A 20764-nucleotide genomic window follows, 5' to 3' on the forward strand; every position below is an offset into this window, starting at 1 on the left:
AGATTGTGACCTCCTTGAGGATCGACCTAAGGAAGTCAATAGACACATTCCTAGAAGACACTAAGAAGTTGACATTGTGGAGCAATCAAACTATCTACGAATTTAATAGACACATTATTTCTTACTCAAAAGTAGCGAGGGCCAACTCTTATCATAGATTTAAACCACAAATAAATTAGATTATAATGCAAATTGCACACTTTATTTTGATTAAAATTCATTTCAGTCTTCTCACTTTACTTTCATTCAATTGAGTCTTCTAGATTTCAAATTTATTCAATTTGGATATTTTGTCCAATTTCCTTTAAAAAAAATATTTCTCATATGAAAAAAATCTATAAAAAAAATATTTCTCAAATGAAAAAAAATCTATAAAATTATTAAAACGAGTTGATACTTGTTATAAGTATTCAAGCCATTGAGCTACGACAAGAACCAGTGTTTTTTAACTTTTTTTTTTTTAATTAGGTTTTTTCATCAGTTAAATGCATATAGCAATTATTTATTTATTTTTTATTTTACAAATTTGGACGAAATGACTGAATTGAATAAATTTGAAATTTAGAAAACTCGATTTAAAGAAAATAAAGTCAGAGAACTAAAATCAGTCAAATCTAAAATGTACAATTTACATTTTAACTAATTAATTAAGACCAACAATGACTTAAAAGTCTTAAAAGAATTTTCCCATAATTATGGATCTCAAGTATTGGGGTCCCAAACTTAGTTTAATACCCATTTCCAACGGCTTCATTTTTTTGACATTTTTTTTTTTGGCAAGAAAGTGCAAATTAAATAAAATCGAAAAACATTTTTAGCCAAAAAATTCTTAATTTGTTATACTGAAGTCATGGCAACCAAGTTTCAGAGAAAGAATAAAAATGTGGAAAATTATTTATTCACATATTTTATGTCTAAACCACAAACCATGAAGATTCTCATCGATTATAAAGATTGTGACCTCCTTGAGGATCAACCTAAGGAAGTCAATAGACACATTCCTAGAAGACACTAAGAAGTTGACATCATGGAGTAAGCAAACCGTCTAGGAATTTAATAGACACATTATTTCTTACTCAATTTCTCTATCATTTCCAATTGCAACCAAATTTTCCAAGTTGACATTATTGCTAATTTCCTATATATGTGTCTAAAACGACTAGAACCTTACTTTTTAATTCATATTTTTCTTTTTTAGCATAAAGTTGAAGCCTAGTAGGAAAACATAACATAGATTGGAAGCTTAAGGAGATGGATTCTAGGCTTCTAGATGCTATTAGGATAAATGACACACCGACATTGATCAGTTTATTTCAAGCAAATGAAGGAATTCTTGAGCAAAGAACAACTGACTCCTTGGACACTGCATTACACCTTGCTTCAAAGTTAGGACACGTTGACATGGTGTCCGAAATCGTTAAGTTGTGTCCGGACTTGGTTGCTGCTGAAAATAAGAACCTGGAGACTCCAATACATGAAGCTTGTCGCCAAGGGAAGGCCGAGGTCTTGAAGCTGCTATTAAAGGCCAATCCAATGGCAGCTTCTAAGCTTAACTCCCAAAGCAAGAGTGCTTTTTTCTTGGCTTGTAGTCATGGCCGTTATGATGTGGTGAATCTCCTCTTAAATAATACTGAGATGATAAGTTTAGAGGAAAATTTGTTTGATCATAGCTGTATCCATGTGGCTGCATCCAAAGGACATACTGGTAAGTAGCAGAGTTTTCTTAGCTAAATTATACTCATTCCTAAACTACAGTCATAAACTATTCAAATGAAAGATTTACACATTTTCATTGATTTTTAAGTCCAGCTTGTGATGGTTTTTACCAAGTCATTTGTCCTATATGACTCTGTATTAAAATTAGAATTTCTGGTGCAGATGTTGTTAGAGAGTTACTAGATGCGTGTCCTAACTTTGCTCAAATGATTGATGCGAATGGAAACTTGCCATTGCACTGTGCTTGTATCCATGGACATAGGGATATAACCTGGATGCTCCTAAGGTGTGATTCAAGTCTCGCTCTGCACTATAACAACCATGGTTTTACACCACTGCACATGGCATCAATGAATGGCAGAGTTTCAGTCCTTGAAGAATTTGTTAAGATGGCTCCGGTATCATTTCACTATGCCACATATGAGGGGGAGACAGTTTTTCATCTGGCTGTGAGATATGGTCAATATCAAGCTATAGTGTATTTAGTGCATGTCTCTAATGGTACAAATCTCATTCACCGTCAAGATCGAAATGGCAACACCATTTTACATCTTGCAGTTTTTAGTGGGCGTCAACAGGTGAGAGCTGAATGTGAAATTCAATTATATTAATATTTTGTGAAACCATGAGGTTGAGGGATATAATGAGATAACATGATACATGAGGCGCAAGTATGCAAAATAAAATGTACATGGTGTGATTCTCATGAATGACTAATATGATTCATTATGTGCATTTTGTGATCCAAATATTTTGATTCATTTTCTGAAATGTTATTGCAAATTTGGAAAATGGTAGGTATCAATAAATATGATGTCACAAGTAAAACAATAGGTTTCTGGTGGAATTGTGTTTGTCCATAGGTCATGACTCATAAATAAACTAACTCTCTCTTATCAAGCTATGAAATTGATATTCAAAAAGAAAAATATATTCTCTAATCTGCTATACTAACAAGAACATACATTAAAGCCAAACATTGTCATCTTTTAATTGTACTCTTTATTTCATGTTTGTTCCAGATAGTGGAGTACTTGATCAACAAAACAAAAGTGGAGATTAATTCTCAGAACTTTCAAGGACTCACAGCACTTGACATCCTTGACCAGGCCAAGAACAGCAAAGAAAGTCGCCGTCTTAAAGCCAAGTTTATTAAAGCTGGCGGTAAAAGCAGTATTGAATTGTTATCTGATTCACCAGAAGTAGAAAGAACCAATGGTCAGCTGCCTATCATAAGTAAGAATTCTTCAGGGCAGGGTTGCATAGATGATGATTTGGATATGTCCGTTATAAATGAAATGGTTTCTTGTGAATGCAAGTGGTCACCAAGATTCAGCAAGGGAAGCAACTCCAGAACGCCATCACCATTCCGTCAAGTTGGGGAGACATTTAACAATGAAACATATAAAAAAGAGTCCTTATTCCCAACCAATATGCGACAACAAAAGCATCTTAACAGAAGGGACTGGGAAAATGTAGGTGACCATCACACTACTCACCAAAATAAGCAGCATGAAATATATATGGAAGCCTTACAAAATGCTAGGAACACTGTAACACTAGTTGCCATTTTGATCGCTACAGTTACATTTGCTGCTGGAATTAGCCCCCCTGGTGGTTTTTATCAGGATGGAGAAATGAAAGGGAAGTCAATACTAGGTAGAACAACAGCTTTCAAGGTCTTTGCAATAAGCAACAATGTTGCATTGTTTACCTCTCTATCCATAGTTGTTGTTCTTGTCAGCATCATCCCCTATCAGAGGAAGCCACAGATGAGACTATTGGTTGCTGCTCACAAGGTCATGTGGGTAGCTGTGGCATTCATGGCAACAGGATATGTTGCAGCCACATGGGTGATCAGTCCTCACAGTCAAGGGACAGAATGGGTGTTTGTCACAGTAATAGCAGTAAGCAGTGGCACCCTGGGTGTGGTTTTTATTGCTCTAGGGGTGCTGCTGGTTGAGCACTGGCTGCGGAAATTGAAGTGGAGAAAACAAAGAAAGGATAGAGGGGAAGCTGTTGACATAGAAAGTCAAATTTCAGATGTTGAGAGCACATACCAACAAGGGTATCACTCGTACTGAACGTTTGTTTCTCCCAAGGGATTAATAAGAATATCTAGTTACTGATTAGCAAGTGAATTTTACTTGGTTGTTACTTTTATAAAAGAATTTGATAGATTTTATTTTCTTTCTTTCTCTACACTGGCAGGTTCCAGAGAGGCTGGGCTTCTTAGTTTAATGTAGCAGTAACAATGTAGGATTTTCTTACAAATTGTTTTTGTTCAGTATTTTTTTTTCCTCTTGTGCTTCTTTGGAAGTGTGAGGTTCCCAGTGATGTTGTTTCTGTACATGTATAAAGTGAAAAAAATATTGTTTGAGACCCCTATTTGTTTAATATGCAGACATAATGATTTTAACCATTAAACAAACAAAATAAAAGTCATATACCCAGCAGAATATATATACCACAGTTTATGTAATATATCAACCAAATAAACAGTCAAAGTAATAAAAATAGTGACACAGTTCATGAATTCAAAACTGGGCTGCATTTTATTATTCACCAGATCACAAAGATTGGGGGATGTTCCATTTAGTGCAACCACTGGCTGGTGAATCTGTCAATCACATCGTCAAAGCTACGTAGAGCATCAAGGAGGTTAGATGAGCATCAAGGGGGCAACTACAAGGGCACAAACAGTCCCATATAAAATCAATTATGTAAGGAATAGTTTCAATAGTCAGTGACTTACCAAGCCTTTGTTAGCCTAGACTCTTTGCAGCCTTTGCAAATGTCCTGCTTGCCTTCCTACCGCAATAGTTCCAAAATCTCTAGAATTCTTCAATAGTGATTTTTTCCACGAACTCCTTGCTTGCAAAAAGCCAGAACCTTTAGCACTCCAAGACAACTCCCTAAAGGTTTGACTGTAGTAAACCTCATTGGAATGGCTACGAACACTCTCTGGGAATTGAAAAAAGAGTGGGATGATAAAAAAAGGGGTATTTTATCAATCATATGGCATCGGTTCTTTCGTGATCTAGGCTATGGCAACTGGATACAAAAAAAAGAGCACAAGATTAAGGGCCAAATGGGAGAGAAAAAGAGGGTACTGGGCTAAGCATAAAAATTGCACCTCTAGTGATTGTTTTTGGCTTGATACTTGATAGTTTGAAAAGCAAAAGCCAACCTCAATCTGCTTCGTTGTTTTGCCCAGGAGCTCAAATCCACAAACTCTCTTACTCTCTACTCTTAAATTCTGCTCACTACATGAGCATCATAAAATGCTCCCACACAATTGCCATTTTGCTTGAGAGATTAAGAAGCCAAAGAAAGAAAGTCCCAATCTGCTTGCCTCTCAAAGAATGGCTAGAGGGCTTACCAGAAAAGCCAGCTTCTCAAAAAACCCAAACCATGGCTAGCTCGAGCAGGCATGTTATGGCTCAAGCGAGAACTTTCAGTTTCAAAATTCCTAGGGTTTTAGTTTCACAGAATGATCAAGGAATGCAGACCCATTTCAGATTACATTGTCATGGTATTTGACAATTTAAATCCTAACATAATGTAAATCATCTTAATTTTATTTATGTATTCTCTAGTAGCTCAATAAAATTGGTGCCATTTTCTGTCATTAATTATATTGAACAACAAACTTCCCAATCCCATGAACTTCAATTTGCAAGTTATTCTCTGTTTCAACATGCAACTTTGTGAACTGGAACCAGTGTTCCTGAAGATTCTGCTACTTCTTTGAACTCAGCTGTGGGAAACTGTTACTGCAAATTCTCCTTACCTACTATTAACAATTTGTCATCTCAATAGTAGTAAAATATATTGTGATTTATTTATTTATTTTTTGTGTACATAGAATTATTGTAAAAGGTGCCTCAAAATTCTTTGCACACCCTCTGAAGATTCCCTCTATATAGTCATCACATTTTTTTTTTTGTGCACATGATTTGAAAGTGATTAAAAGCACTACAAGTGACACAGGACGTGCACTGCTACGGCGTAAAGCATGAATTATAACAAGTTAGAATGCAAAGCGTCTGCACATCTAGAAGGGTAAATCATTAGTCACATGGCATGTCATTGTGTTGAAGGTATTATTGGATTGAAAAAAAAAATACTCTATCACAAGTATGCACGCAGACAAGTGCCATTAATCTGCCAAGCAACCATACCTCCCTGCAGACTTGCTTATCTGCAAAACAAAGCAAATTCCCAAAAAAACTAACAGCATATGCATGGCTGATGCATAGGAACAAGTGTAGCATTATGTATTTATGTTCAAATATATTATAGTGGCCCTAGAAACTATAATGACCAAACTTCTCAAGCAGTTTGCGAGGAAAGACACCAACTTAGTGGCCAGCCATAACTTGGCTGCTAATCGTATCAGCATTTGAGGATATCAAACCATGTCAACATGGGTTGAAGTCGTAGCCAGGGGAAAAGCGGCTATAGATCATTAAAAAAGACTGAAGGTGATGAAGAAGAGAAGTAGAGAACATAAAAGCTCACCTTCCGTGACCAAATCGCTAAGCAAAATCGATATCACAAGACATTTTTTTCCCTGTTTGAAGGCAAAAGATGGAGATCACAAGGTTGATGGAGGTAGAAACATAATCTGTAAGTAAATCTGAAATGTGAAAGAGGAACTTAATTTGGAATTGGTAAATATTTGTTCTCATACTGTTAAAAGAAACAACAATTCTTTAAAAGCTATGGTTAACTAAAGTTTAGACTTGAGGTGGTTATGAAGAAGTATGTAAGAAAGTGAAGTCGCTATAAGCATATTAGTTCATATGTAGCATGTGAAGGATGAGGTAGGGTCACTGGTTAGATATTTTTTTGCTAGGTAAGTGCGGGGGATTGAACTCCCGAGCAACAGGTCACTTAGGATCCCAGGTACCAACTCGACTGCGGTGGTGGGCCACCGGTTAGATTGAAAGAATGCTTTATCAGAAAGCACATTTCACTAGCTGCTTGGTTGTTTCTTCAAGTTTTGCATTTAATTCTTGACCCAATTGCATAAACATTTGCTTCCAACCAAAATGGGCCTTACCATCTAAATTTATAAATATGAGGTGACCTCATGGCACAGACTAGTCAACAAAAGTGTGTTAAGTTGCAAGGCCTGAGTCACTGCACAGACAAGTCAACAAAAGTATACGCGTCAAGAATACACACACACAAAGGAGACTCCACATCCACATCCTTCATATTCCATAGTATTTTATTTTCTATATATTTCCACATCCTTCAAAAGTGGTACAGAATAAAATTTTGTTAATCTGAGTTTGTTTTTATCCTGAAAATATTATATTAACCGCTTGCAGGCACTTATCCATTACTTGTAATTGAGTAGTAAATATAATATATAGGGTCACTACTTAATTTAAAACTTAAACTTATGAGTTTGGACCAACTATATTATAGTAACTACTTACTCTTCTTATTATTATTTAGTGTGAGACTTTACTTACATGTGTATACCCAACACAAACATTAGCAAATATCCATGGTTCGTTCGTCCTTCCTTTCTAGTTTGCTTTTGATTAACATATTAGCACTGTAATTGTTTTTCCTCCATCAATATGCAAAAGTTTGAGCAAAAAGACCATGATGTGAAATTACCTACTTGCATCAAGATTGGAAAAGTTCTATTCTCAGAGTTCAAACCGGTAGGGTAGATGTACCACCTGCCAAAATAAGTGTTCATTATACCACAAAAGTTTACCTCTAGGACCTGCTAAGAAAGAATTTTCTAGGTATTGCAGATTTGCACAGAAAGTGGAAAGGTTATTTCATCCAATAGATTTCTTGTAAACACTTGTTGTGGAACATAATTTCTGCACTGATTATTTGCCACTTGGTGGAGTCTTTTAATTAACAGGAATGGATCCAAGGCTTTTTGAGGCAATTGCAGGAAATGACAAAAACGGCTTCATCAATTTAGTTCAAGAGAATGATAACTTTCTCGAACAGAGAACAGTTAGTTCCAGGAGCACAGTGTTACACTTGGCATCTAGATTTGGACACATCGAATTAGTAATGGAAATTTTGAAGTTGCACCCCATGGTTGGTGCAGAAGATATTAAGTTGGAGACACCATTGCATGAAGCCTGTCGTCAAGGGCATACTGAGATCCTAAAGTTACTACTGGAGACAAATCCCTGGGCTGCTGTCAAGCTTAATGCTGATAATCGGAGTGCATTCTTTATTGCATGCTGTCATGGCCATTTTGACCTGGTGAAGCTGCTTTCGAATCAGTCCTGGCTGCCAGGGTTAGAAGATGAACGATTTGTTCCAACATGTCTTCATGTGGCTACATCAAGAGGGCACACAGGTTGGTAGCACACTCATCTTGGCTAAACTATGCAAATTCACTCTTAATAAAGACTTAGAACTAATCACAGATTATTTAAATTTGCATGTATAATTAAGGTAGGACTATCAAGGAGTAGGTAACCAAGGAAAAGAAAAGATAATTAACTTCAATTTACTGCAACACGAGAAAATATCAAAAAAAGTCCTAAGGCCTCCACTTGTTTTTGTTTTTACATTATATATGTACTACAGATAGAATAGATACAATATATAGATGAGAATTTACTACTCCTTTCTTCTTAGTTCTGAGTGAAAGGAGTCGGTCCTGTGTATATCTTTGGAGATGGGAGACTCTTAATTATCATCACCTATTTCCATTTATACTATAAATTCATACTTTGTTTGTCAGGTGTTGTTAGAGAGTTATTAAATGTGCTCCCACATTTTGTCTGGAAGGTTGATGGGAATGGGTATTCTCCATTGCACCATTTTTGTAACAGTAGGCACCTGGAAATAACAAGAATGCTCCTAAAGCTTAGCGCAGACCTTGCGCTGCAGTTCAGTAACACGGGCTACATGCCACTGCACTTGGCAGCCATGAATGGAAATACTTTAATTTTTGAAGAATTTGAGCAGATGGCTCCCATATCCTTTCATCATCTCACAAGACAAGGAGATACAGTCTTTCATTTAACTGTGAAATAAAAGCACTATGGGGCTTTCATGTGGCTGGTGAGTGCCTTCCACAATACTGATTTCTTCCACCGTCCAGATCAATATGGTAACACTCTTGCATCTTGCAGTCTCTAGACGATGCTCTAAGGTAAGAAAATTAAGGTCACACACTCATATGTATATATATATATATATATATATATATATGATACAGTAATTATAGTTGCGAAATTTTGATGAACATGCAATATGATAATGGATTGGATGGTACAAGGCATACATATATTCTGGCATTTATTAATGCTCTTTATCATCAAATCAAGATACCAATCAGTTTTTGGTGTAGCCGAAAATTGAACTTCAAATCTTTTATATAAGCATCAGAAATTTTACTAATTGAGCTAACTGGAACCCACTTAACTTGATTCAATAGGAAATTAAACACATTCACTGTCCTTAGGAAATTACCTCATATGATCCACCACCAATAATAGATGCTAGCTCCTATAAAAAAATCAAATAATCTATATCTATATAATACTAAAAGCTGAAGCGTAGCATTTAATGTTGCTTCACTCCTGTTGAGCCACATCAGCCGTCATGTCATTATCCTTCTATTTCCTAAATTTCTCCTATAATTTCAAAATATTTTTTTTCTAAACTTTTCCCTTAATTTTAAAATACTATAAAAAAGAAAATAATTTCTAGCACTATCTCAACCACAAAGTCCAATTTATAGCTTTAATTATATGTAACTTATGTTAGTGTTGTCCACCATAAAGCCCAAACCTACATGTATCTTACGTTCAACCCAAGTCGAATAGTATTTACTCTTTAACGCCAATGTCTTTTGGTCTCCCCTCCTTTTGCTCTACCTGTCTTCACAGTTTCAAAATTTCAGACCTTTAGCTTTCTAACGTCAACCTTTATCTCTTCCAAAGACAGTTTCAAAACTTCTGACTTTCAGCTTTCTATCGCCAACTTCTTTCTCCTTCAAATACACTTTCAAAAATTCAGACTTTCAGCTTTCTAATGCCAACCTCTCTCTCTCTTCCCTCCTTCATCTCTTCTTCAGGTATCTCCGAATCTCAATTGTAAATAAAATGAAATGGATATTGTAAAATAATTTTCAATTGAGGATGCGTTGATGGGTCTCCATGGTTATTGAAAATTGATTTGAGAAGATTTTATTTTATTTTATTTTTTGGTGAAATTATTTCAATAGTGTTATTTGTCTATTGTGAATATTTCGACGCAGTGGCTTAGGCTCTAGGAAAAAAATATGCAGGAAATTTCAGAGATTCGACAACCTAAAATCCCAATGTAAATACTACAGACTACCTCTGGTAGTCATCCAACAGCGTTCGACAGCCCCAAAATCCCAGTATAAATACCCACAAAAAGCCTCTGGTAGTCTTCTAACATCGTTGTTTCAATTGTTTATTAATGGATTGCCTACAATGTATTTGATTGTAGTTGTAAATTTTGATTTTTCATTAATGGTCTACCTACAATGTGTTTGATTATAGTTGTCAATAACGTTCACACTACTCTGTTTCAAAAAAAATCCTCTTGAAGCAACCAAGGTTTAGAAGATGGGAAACTTCAAGTCTTGAAGGATGGTCTTTCAAGTTAGTCAAAGGTGATTCAAGTGGGAGGAATTGGTGGATGAAGGTACTACTATTGATAATGCCTCTTTCTACATTTAGATTGACGTTCCATTCCTCAATATATTTGTCTCTATCAATATATGTTGTCAATACATCATCTGTTTTTATGTACCTTGGTCAAATTATTGATTAAACTAATTAGACACTTCCCAAAAAACTTAGCACCAGAAGCCAAGAAATCAATGCCTTCTCACAGAAATCTATTGAACCTGCTCTCAATTTGCTTGATTATCTTTGTTCTAGAACAAACATGTTGGTCCAATAGACGTGAATACCAAACAACAATACAACACTTATTGGATGTTTGGATTTGTTGAAGTCTACCATCAAATGACAAAACATTTGCTATCCATGAATTGATTCTCACCAAAATTTATCGATTACAGGGCTGCAATCTTATCGCCTATAGTTTCAAACAATTTGTTAAACTGGATTTGGTTTGTTATTCACTTATGATTTCAACAATATTTAATTCATGAAAATTGTGGCTATTTAAGTTTTCTTATGAATTTTTTTTTTCAATGGCAGATTATTATTTTCTTTAACTATGAACTTTGTTTCCCCCAACCCCCCTTTTTTTAATGGCAAATTATTATTTTCTTTAGTTTATCAATACTATGAACTTTGGTTTTTTCCCCTTTGTTTCTTAATTCCTTTCAAAGTTTTAGAAGAGATGCTTGAATCAAATGTGTTTGATTGGGTTTTACAGATTTTGTAGATTAGCTTTGACTTTGGGAACATTTTTTTTTTTCTATTTCAAACCAATGCCATTTGGGTTCTAAAGTTTTTTCCCTGTATATCACATCCTTTTCTTGAAGAAAGTCACTCTCAAAAGATTTTGGTTGGTAAGTGATATATATATATATATATGTGTGTGTGTGTGTGTGTGTGTGTGTGTGTGTGTGTGTGTTTGTGTGTGTGAATTCTATTGACAGAATTGTAAAGCCTTATATTACTACAAAGAATATCCTCCTAACATGCAGCTGAATCAGCCTAATATAGCCTTTTTCTTTTTATTCGTTCAATTATTATAAAATGTATGGAATGTAGGCTATTTAAAAAGAGAATTTTCAATTTTCCTTATATGACAAAAAGCTTTCAGTTCTGCTTTTGAAGCTTTTATTTCTTTTGCATGCTTAGAGTTTTACACATTGATTTTGTTTCAGATTTGTTCACTTTATTGAATTAACATCATCTTATGTTGATGTTGTTTGATGATGTGCAGTATTATAAGATATCAAAATCCAAGAAAGTCTAAGATCTTTTTTTATTTTGGATTTCTACATAGTAAGAACACATAAATATGAAAGACAAAACCTACACGTATTATGCATTTTAGTGAGCAGGAGCTTTGTGCGTTGAATACGACCTTTTAATGAGCAAGATGATGTTAATTCAACTTAATTATAAGACCTAAAGTGAGTTAGGTTGCTTAGATTATGTGTAAATGTGATTTTTACTTGAAATCACTTTTGACAACTTTCTTACTTAAAATTGTTGACGTGCAGGTTTAAAGAAAAGATATAAGATTCTAGAAGGAGAATGCTTGGATCAAGATTGTCATAGCATTGAGCAACTGTGATAGTTACTGTTATTGGCTTATGTGTAAATTAAATGCCTAAAATAGAGATAGATGTGGCAATAGTGTTTATTGAAATTACATGTCATTATCCTTCTATTTCCTAAATTTCTCCTATAATTTCAAAATATTTTTTTTCTAAACTTTTCCCTTAATTTTAAAATACTATAAAAAAGAAAATAATTTCTAGCACTATCTCAACCATAAAGTCCAATTTATAGCTTTAATTATATGTAACTTATGTTAGTGTTGTCCACCATAAAGCCCAAACCTACATGTATCTTACGTTCAACCCAAGTCGAATAGTATTTACTCTTTAACGCCAATGTCTTTTGGTCTCCCCTCCTTTTGCTCTACCTGTCTTCACAGTTTCAAAATTTCAGACCTTTAGCTTTCTAACGCCAACCTTTATCTCTTCCAAAGACAGTTTCAAAACTTCTGACTTTCAGCTTTCTATCGCCAACTTCTTTCTCCTTCAAATACACTGTCAAAAATTCAGACTTTCAGCTTTCTAATGCCAACCTCTCTCTCTCTTCCCTCCTTCATCTCTTCTTCAGGTATCTCCGAATCTCAATTGTAAATAAAATGAAATGGATATTGTAAAATAATTTTCAGTTGAGGATGCGTTGATGGGTCTCCATGGTTATTGAAAATTGATTTGAGAAGATTTTATTTTATTTTATTTTTTGGTGAAATTATTTCAATAGTGTTATCTGTCTATTGTGAATATTCCAACGCAGTGGCTTAGGCTCTAGGAAAAAAATATGCAGGAAATTTCAGAGATTCGACAACCCAAAATCCCAATGTAAATACTACAGACTACCTCTGGTAGTCATCCAACAGCGTTTGACAGCCCCAAAATCCCAGTATAAATACCCACAGAAAGCCTCTGGTAGTCTTCTAACATCGTTGTTTCAATTGTTTATTAATGGATTGCCTACAATGTATTTGATTGTAGTTGTAAATTTTGATTTTTCATTAATGGTCTGCCTACAATGTGTTTGATTATAGTTGTCAATAACGTTCACACTTCTCTGTTTCAAAAAAAATCCTCTTGAAGCAACCAAGGTTTAGAAGATGGGAAACTTCAAGTCTTGAAGGATGGTCTTTCAAGTTAGTCAAAGGTGATTCAAGTGGGAGGAATTGGTGGATGAAGGTACTACTATTGATAATGCCTCTTTCTACATTTAGATCGATGTTCCATTCCTCAATATATTTGTCTCTATCAATATATGTTGTCAATACATCATCTGTTTTTATGTACCTTGGTCAAATTATTGATTAAACTAATTAGACACTTCCCAAAAAATTTGCACCAGAAGCCAAGAAATCAATGCCTTCTCACAGAAATCTATTGAACCTGCTCTCAATTTGCTTGATTATCTTTGTTCTAGAACAAACATGTTGGTCCAATAGACGTGAATACCAAACAACAATACAACACTTATTGGATGTTTGGATTTGTTGAAGTCTACCATCAAATGACAAAACATTTGCTATCCATGAATTGATTCTCACCAAAATTTATCGATTACAGGGCTGTAATCTTATCGCCTATAGTTTCAAACAATTTGTTAAACTGGATTTGGTTTGTTATTCACTTATGATTTCAACAATATTTAATTCATGAAAATTGTGGCTATTTAAGTTTTCTTATGAATTTTTTTTTCAATGGTAGATTATTATTTTCTTTAATTATGAACTTTGTTTCCCCCAACCCCCCTTTTTTTAATGGCAAATTATTATTTTCTTTAGTTTATCAATACTATGAACTTTGGTTTTTCCCCCTTTGTTTCTTAATTCCTTTCAAAGTTTTAGAAGAGATGCTTGAATCAAATGTGTTTGATTGGGTTTTACAGATTTTGTAGATTAGCTTTGACTTTGGGAACATTTTTTTTTTCTATTTCAAACCAATGCCATTTGGGTTCTAAAGTTTTTTCCCTGTATATCACATTCTTTTCTTGAAGAAAGTCACTCTCAAAAGATTTTGGTTGGTAAGTGATATATATATATATATATGTGTGTGTGTGTGTGTGTGTGTGTGTGTGTGTGTGTGTGTTTGTGTGTGTGAATTCTATTGACAGAATTGTAAAGCCTTATATTACTACAAAGAATATCCTCCTAACATGCAGCTGAATCAGCCTAATATAGCCTTTTTCTTTTTATTCGTTCAATTATTATAAAATGTATGGAATGTAGGCTATTTAAAAAGAGAATTTTCAATTTTCCTTATATGACAAAAAGCTTTCAGTTCTGCTTTTGAAGCTTTTATTTCTTTTGCATGCTTAGAGTTTTACACATTGATTTTGTTTCAGATTTGTTCACTTTATTGAATTAACATCATCTTATGTTGATGTTGTTTGATGATGTGCAGTATTATAAGATATCAAAATCCAAGAAAGTCTAAGATCTTTTTTATTTTTTATTTTTTATTTTGGATTTCTACATAGTAAGAGCACATAAATATGAAAGACAAAACCTACACGTATTATGCATTTTAGTGAGCAGGAGCTTTGTGCGTTGAATACGACCTTTTAATGAGCAAGATGATGTTAATTCAACTTAATTATAAGACCTAAAGTGAGTTAGGTTGCTTAGATTATGTGTAAATGTGATTTTTACTTGAAATCACTTTTGACAACTTTCTTACTTAAAATTGTTGACGTGCAGGTTTAAAGAAAAGATATAAGATTCTAGAAGGAGAATGCTTGGATCAAGATTGTCATAGCATTGAGCAACTGTGATAGTTACTGTTATTGGCTTATGTGTAAATTAAATGCCTAAAATAGAGATAGATGTGGCAATAGTGTTTATTGAAATTTTTGATAGTGTCTGATTTGCAAAATAAATTAAAGCAAAAAGTGGATTTGTGTAGAGAGGCTGTTGTATGTTTTTTTTTTGGTTGGTTGTTGTTGCAAAATTGAATTTGAATTTTGGCTTTGAGCCAAGTAAACATACTAATGATGCCAAAATCGTATCACGTACAAATGTTGCAATCCTCTTTGCAAATAGTTTCCCCATTGTCTTTAATGTTGCTTTAGTTTCAAACATTACACTTTTGTTTTTCTTTTTTCTATTTTTCGGTGGGCAAATCAGTCTCTCACTTATTATTTTAGCTTTTTCTTTTAACTTTTAACGTAACATTACAAAATTTTTTTTTTTCTTTCTCAATCTCTTCTCTTCCTTTTTCTTTTTCTTGGTGGGCAAATTAGTCTCTCACTGATTTCTTTAGTTTTTTCTTTTAACATAAGGTTGGTTAATTATCCTTTTATTTAACTATCCTGTGCATCGCACGGGTTAGCGACTAGTAATAATAATAGATGCTAGCTTTACTCTCTTACAATTAAGAAGCTATCTCTTCCTGTATGTGGGGTGGCAGTGACCACGACCAGACCAGGGGACCATGGTGCCCTAGAATTATTATTTATTTATTTTTTTAAGTAGTATATATATATATATATTAATTTATCATATTTGAAACTTTTTGTTGAAACAAAAAAATCATACATGGCCCTCTAATGTTGAAAGTGAACCCCAAAATTAAAAGTTATACCAAAAAACTCAAGAATTAAAATGATCACTAACCTAAATCATATTTGTGGTTAGTAACCAAAGTTAAAAATAAAATCAATTTTTACTAATAAAATAAAAACAAATCCCATAAAATTAAAAAAAAAAATCTCCATTAAGGAAAAAATCAAATAATTATTAATTTGTGCATTTTGACTGTGTTTTGTACAACAATTTAATTGTGATTCGAAATTTAAATTTAAGAATTTGGGATTTGGATATTGTCATACTGCCAATGGCCGCATCTCATCCAACTATGATCAAACTATGAGTCTTTAAATGTTGAAAATCAAGGAACAAACAAGTAGCAATTCCAATGATCAAAAAACAAAAGTAAAAGGTTAGAATTAGAAACTATTTTATGACAATTTTTACAAGTTGTTGATGTAGTGAGTGGTTATTAGTACATGAAAAAGTGATGTATGGTGAGCCCAGATGAGAAATAGTAAAAATTGGTCATATCAACAGTTTATAAAAATATTGTATCCATAGTGTGAGTGATGTCTAATTGGGCTGATCTTTTTCAAGTTTGTTCCAGATTGTGGAGTTTGTGATCAATAAAACAACAGTGGAGATCAACTCCCAGAATGATGAGGGACTCACAGCTCTTGGCATCCTAGACCAGAATGAAAGTTTTGATAAATTCCCTTATATTAAAGATATGGTGGAGAGTGCTGGTGGTATAAACATGAAAGTTTTGCATTCAAAAGAAGTTGAAGGAACTACTTCCCCTAACATATTTGAGGACTGTTGGTGACAAATTAGCTTAGATAATGTGTCCAGGTTGCCCGTAACAAAGGACTTTGGTGATCCTCCCAACAAAGAAAATTCTGAAGCTCATTCCCCCCATCATCAAGTTGAAGAGGCAAACAAAATTCAGAATGACAACACAGCTAAGCCAGATTCTTCACTTGAGAAGAAAATTAGCTCCTTAACCAATTTGCAGCTACATAAGGTCCTCAGCAGAAGACAAAGGGTAAAACTAACTAAACTTCATAATGACCGTCGAAGTAGGGAAAAAGAGACACACAGGGAGGCGCTGCAAAATGCGAGGAACACGATTATACTTGTTGCCATTCTGATTGCCACAGTTACTTTTACTGCTGGATTAAGCCCTCCTGGTGGTGGTGTTTACCAGCAAGAATCGTCAATTGGAAATTCAAGTTCAAGAGTGGCTGGAGCAACACCTTTCAAGGTCTTTATAATAAGCAACAACTTTGCATTGTTCACATCTTTGAGCATTGTTATAATTCTAGTCAGTATCATTCCTTTTCAAAGAAAACTACTAATGAGGCTACTGGTTGTTGCTCACAAAGTCGTGGTTGGCTGTCTCATTCGTGGCTACATCTTATGTTGTAGCCACATGGATAATTTTACCACATGGTCACTGGAAAGAATGGATACTTGCTATCAGTGCAGCAACCATGGGAACTCTATTCTTCTGTCTAGGAGTTGTGTTGGCTAGACACTGGTTGAGGAAGTCGAAGTGGGTGAAAGACAATGGTAAGACTAAGAAGAAAGGGATTGTTGCACTTGCACCCACTGAAGGTAAAACCCAGTCACAATCTGCTAAGCCTGACATCAAACTCGACATCAAGTCTCACTCCACAAACTCTAACACTAGAGATGTAACCCGATCAGAATCCAAATCCAATTCCTCCACTAACTCTGACGTTAGTAGTTGCAGAGGCCTAGGATATCATGCATACTGAACAGTCAAAATTGAGGACAGAGCAACTTATTTGATCTTAAAGCAGCAATAACCTTGTTGGTAGCTTAAGCACTTGCTTTGAAAATCATTTTCTAGTTTGTACTCTTTGTTCTCATTCCGTAGAAATGGCTTACTTCTTGTTTTCCAATGAATTCACTTGGTTTTCAAAGGAATGAAAATCATTGCACATATATGGAAAAATGAAAAGTCATGGTAATTGTACTTTTATTATGATAGAAAACTGTGAAAAGTGAGAAAACATGTTTCCTAAGTATGTTGATCAAATAATTTCCTAACAATTAGGTGATTCCAACTCTACAAAGGCTCTAAGACAGTATAAGGTGTTTCCTTCCAGTTCAACCTATCACATTACTTGTACTAACGACCACTAAATCAAAATTAACTATACTGGTTCCCTTACTGACTAATCAAGCATCCTAACTAAATCAAATTACAATACAATCAAGTATCCCATTTAGTCTATCTATCCAACCATCAAACTGTTCAGAAAATTAGCATAGTGAAAAGCACTGTGTAAACAATAAGGGCTACTCCTATTTTTAAGCGAATTTTCTCATTTCAAAAAGTGCTGAAATTCATAGCAAGCTTAAACCAAGACAATGAAAAGTGCAAAAACTGGAACATATTTCATAGATTTTTGTTTTTTTAAAAAAAAAAAAAAAATTCCTGGACAAACTATTTCTCTCACTTGCTACTATCCTATTTGCAATTTCTGAGAATCACACTGCCATATGCCTTCCAGTGTGACGATGCCGAAAAAATCACCATTGAGCCACACGTACTAACACGTTCAAAATGCAACCTGCACAACACGAGAAATGAGACAGACCTAAACAGAGAGCACCGGTATGGTGCCGGCCAAATACCCTTTGAAGGTCAAGTTAGAATCTTTTACAACTCCATAATGCTAGAGAGGGTCAATTACGCATACTTTGATTTATGAGGGAATTGGGGCTTTTATAGTAATCGAAAGTTGACCTCTTTTACTTAAAGTAGAGGTCTTTCCCAGTAGAAATCCTCTTGAGGCCTCCAAAACGTGATGGGCAAGTCTTTTCTTTATAGGGAAGATTCTCATTAATGCATGCAGCTAATAGAGTCCTATTTGCGCCGGGATTCCATTTTGTGGTGTGTGCTGCAAGTATTCCCATCTAGGGTTTTTTGGAAATCATGACATAACAAAGTCAGGTCCCTCTTGGATCTAGTACCCGTCTGTATGTAGTCCGCTCAGGTATGGATCCGTCCAGTACATATAGAGGCCTGTCTACATGAGGGTCCGTCCATATGAAATTCTTCCTCTTCAGTTGCCCCCTTCACCCTGTGGGTCCGAGACATCATCAAGGACACATTGGGTGACGGTAGGATAAGGATCCATGAACTTAGTGTAACCCTAACAGTCATGACAGTAGACCATCAGATCATACGACACATGTCACTTTCTCATTGGTTCTTCTCTCGGATTGGAGCGTCGCTTCGTCGTGCAATCCCTATATATATATATATTATCCATCCTCCTTCATTTTCACATTTTTCACAGAGAGTACACTATCAGAGCGAATCCGTCATCCTTGTCAGAGAATATCCAGTCCTCTTGCTACATCCGTCATCAAGGTCTCTCCGTCATCTTGCTGATTTGGTAAGTATTCTACATTTCCTCTTTTTCTCTCCTCTTTTTATTCGTTAAAAAAGTATTTTACTTTGATAGACTTTTATTTTTTCCGTTGCCTTTGCTAGATCCGTCATAGTCTTAGGTTTTGTCATCTCGTGTAGGCGATGTCTAGTGCGTCTAGTAATCAATCCATTGTCCGTGACGGGGCGGATTACGAGGAGGTATACCCGTCAGGTCACAAAGACCATTACAATATGGGTGAAGATAGGAGTCCGTTTGCCTCAACCCAGTCCTCAACAAATGAGGATATGGAGATGGCAAAACCAGAGGAAAGCTCTGACGATGGAGGGGAAGAACCTATAATACCCGTCGCAAGTGCTGATGGACCCAGGGAGTTCATCATGCTACCAGAGTGGATGGTGAATGCATTTTTGTCAACCATCAAGGAAAAACATTTTAATTCCCTTAGAGCCAACTACCAGATTCCAGACAATATTCCCATCCGTCTTCCCCATGAGTCAGAGAGATGTTAATACGAAGGGGTAGCAGCTTTAGGAGTATATGAACAGATGCTAAAGGCAGGTCTACGGTTCCCGTTAAGTTCTCTCCATCGTCAGCTTGTTAAGTATCTCGGCCTATTCGTTAACCAAATATCTCCAAATGCTTGGAGGGTCTTCATAGCTATGGAGATTTTTTATGGTGCTATGACGGATGGTGCAAGAAGGTTGACGGTGCGGGAGTTCCTCCACTGCTGTCGTCCAGATGAAATCGATAAATCACGGGGAATGTATAGCTTTGTGGCTAGCAGTCCTTTGTTAAAGGTCATATACGATACCCCAGACTCCAATAGGGATTGGAAGAGTCGTTACTTCTTCTTTAAAGGTGATGAGTGGATGGGCTGTCCAGGAGACACAAAGTATATGCCCGTCGACACAACTTGGGGTGTACTACACCCGTCTGGTATGGACCCGTCTTAGTATTTTTAAACTAGTCACCCATCCAGTTGATTTTAGCGTTTCAACTTACCCCATTTTTTTAACAATTTGCAACCATCTTCTTTTTTTTAGTTAGACGGCATCCACAAATTAATCTCGAGGAGTTCACCTTTCTTGAGAAAATTTTTAACAAGACCAAGTTAGAGGAAAGGATTTGGGTGAAATTAATCACATTTGATACCATCCACTGGTATTGTGACAAACCTGAACCTTCACCAGCAGCCAAAAAGTATGACGCCCGAGTTCGCCAACATAAGTCCGTCACAAAAATTATACTCAGATGACTCTATATAAAACTATTTACTTATCTAATTTTGTTCGTCTACCTTCATAGAGATGGAAGATGCAAAGAGGAGGGCCTTGATCAAGGCTAATGCTGCCAAGAAGAAAGAGTCCGTCGAGGTGGACCCCACGAAGCTTGGCTTGAGCAATCTGGCTTAGAAGAGGAAATATCTGCCAAAAGGGGACCGTCTACCCAAAAAGCCAAAAGTCCCTTTGGAGCCCGTCGTAGGGTTAATGGCTGGGGGTTTGAAGATGGTCACCCCAGCCAAGACGGGGGCTGGCAATGGCCTTATGAAGGGTCTGTCTGCCCAACAAGAGAATCTGCCCGTCCCCCTCCTTGAGAGGACTCCAAATATGCTCTAGAGAGATTGTCGTCTATCATTACTAATGAAGACTATGAAGATCTGGGCAATCACTCGACGAAAGCAATGGGCGAGACGAGTCTGTTCAGCATTGCTCAGGTAGTTCCCCATTTGTTTTCACCCGTCCACTTTCCTTAGTTTTAAAGCTAATCTCCCCTTCCTATTTTCCAGGCTATGATCATGGTGAAGGGGCTAATGGGACGGTGCTTGAACCGTGAGACCACTCTGGACCGTTTAAGAGATA

General features: G+C 35.6%; 1 protein-coding gene, 3 long non-coding RNA genes and 1 pseudogene across 6 annotated transcripts in view; 4 read left to right on the forward strand and 1 right to left on the reverse strand.

Annotated features, from left to right (window-relative positions):
* The first annotated feature begins 925 nt into the window (after positions 1-925).
* Positions 926-4093, forward strand: LOC112032396 (ankyrin repeat-containing protein ITN1). Its single transcript, XM_024065160.2, has 3 exons — positions 926-1705; positions 1879-2294; positions 2739-4093. Exons 1-3 carry the CDS (start codon positions 1252-1254, stop codon positions 3798-3800), a joined length of 1932 nt encoding a protein of 643 aa, XP_023920928.2. The 5' UTR covers positions 926-1251; the 3' UTR covers positions 3801-4093.
* The window catches only part of LOC136069615 (uncharacterized), a 52414-nt gene continuing 33247 nt past the window's right edge, over positions 1598-20764 (reverse strand). The window contains exon 5 of one of the 2 annotated variants that reach the window (XR_010630851.1): positions 1598-1684. This is a non-coding gene — a long non-coding RNA (uncharacterized LOC136069615). Of the gene's footprint in view, positions 1685-7950; positions 8048-20764 lie in introns of those variants that run through there. The other variant, XR_010630854.1, reaches the window with a different exon arrangement.
* LOC112032395 (ankyrin repeat-containing protein At5g02620-like) lies at positions 7618-17515 on the forward strand (annotated as a pseudogene).
* LOC136069616 (uncharacterized) lies at positions 9513-12042 on the forward strand. Of its 2 annotated transcripts, XR_010630856.1 has the most exons (4): positions 9513-9799; positions 9983-10134; positions 10254-10398; positions 11903-12042. It is a non-coding gene; the product is annotated as an uncharacterized LOC136069616 (long non-coding RNA). The 2 variants fall into 2 exon arrangements; XR_010630855.1 differs by having other exon boundaries at positions 9513-10134.
* Positions 12244-15239, forward strand: LOC136069617 (uncharacterized). Its single transcript, XR_010630857.1, has 3 exons — positions 12244-12865; positions 13034-13129; positions 14644-15239. It is a non-coding gene; the product is annotated as an uncharacterized LOC136069617 (long non-coding RNA).

This window comes from Quercus suber, unplaced genomic scaffold (genome assembly GCF_002906115.3).
Source record: "Quercus suber isolate HL8 unplaced genomic scaffold, Cork oak 2.0 scaffold_180, whole genome shotgun sequence".
Taxonomy (NCBI): domain Eukaryota; kingdom Viridiplantae; phylum Streptophyta; class Magnoliopsida; order Fagales; family Fagaceae; genus Quercus; species Quercus suber.

Coding starts and splice junctions, on each gene's coding strand:
- LOC112032396 (XM_024065160.2), top strand. CDS start 1,252: ATGGATTCTAGGCTTCTAGATGCTATTAGGATAAATGACACACCGACA. Junction 1,706..1,878: donor TGCATCCAAAGGACATACTG/GTAAGTAGCAGA, acceptor TTTCTGGTGCAG/ATGTTGTTAGAGAGTTACTA. Junction 2,295..2,738: donor TTTTTAGTGGGCGTCAACAG/GTGAGAGCTGAA, acceptor TGTTTGTTCCAG/ATAGTGGAGTACTTGATCAA.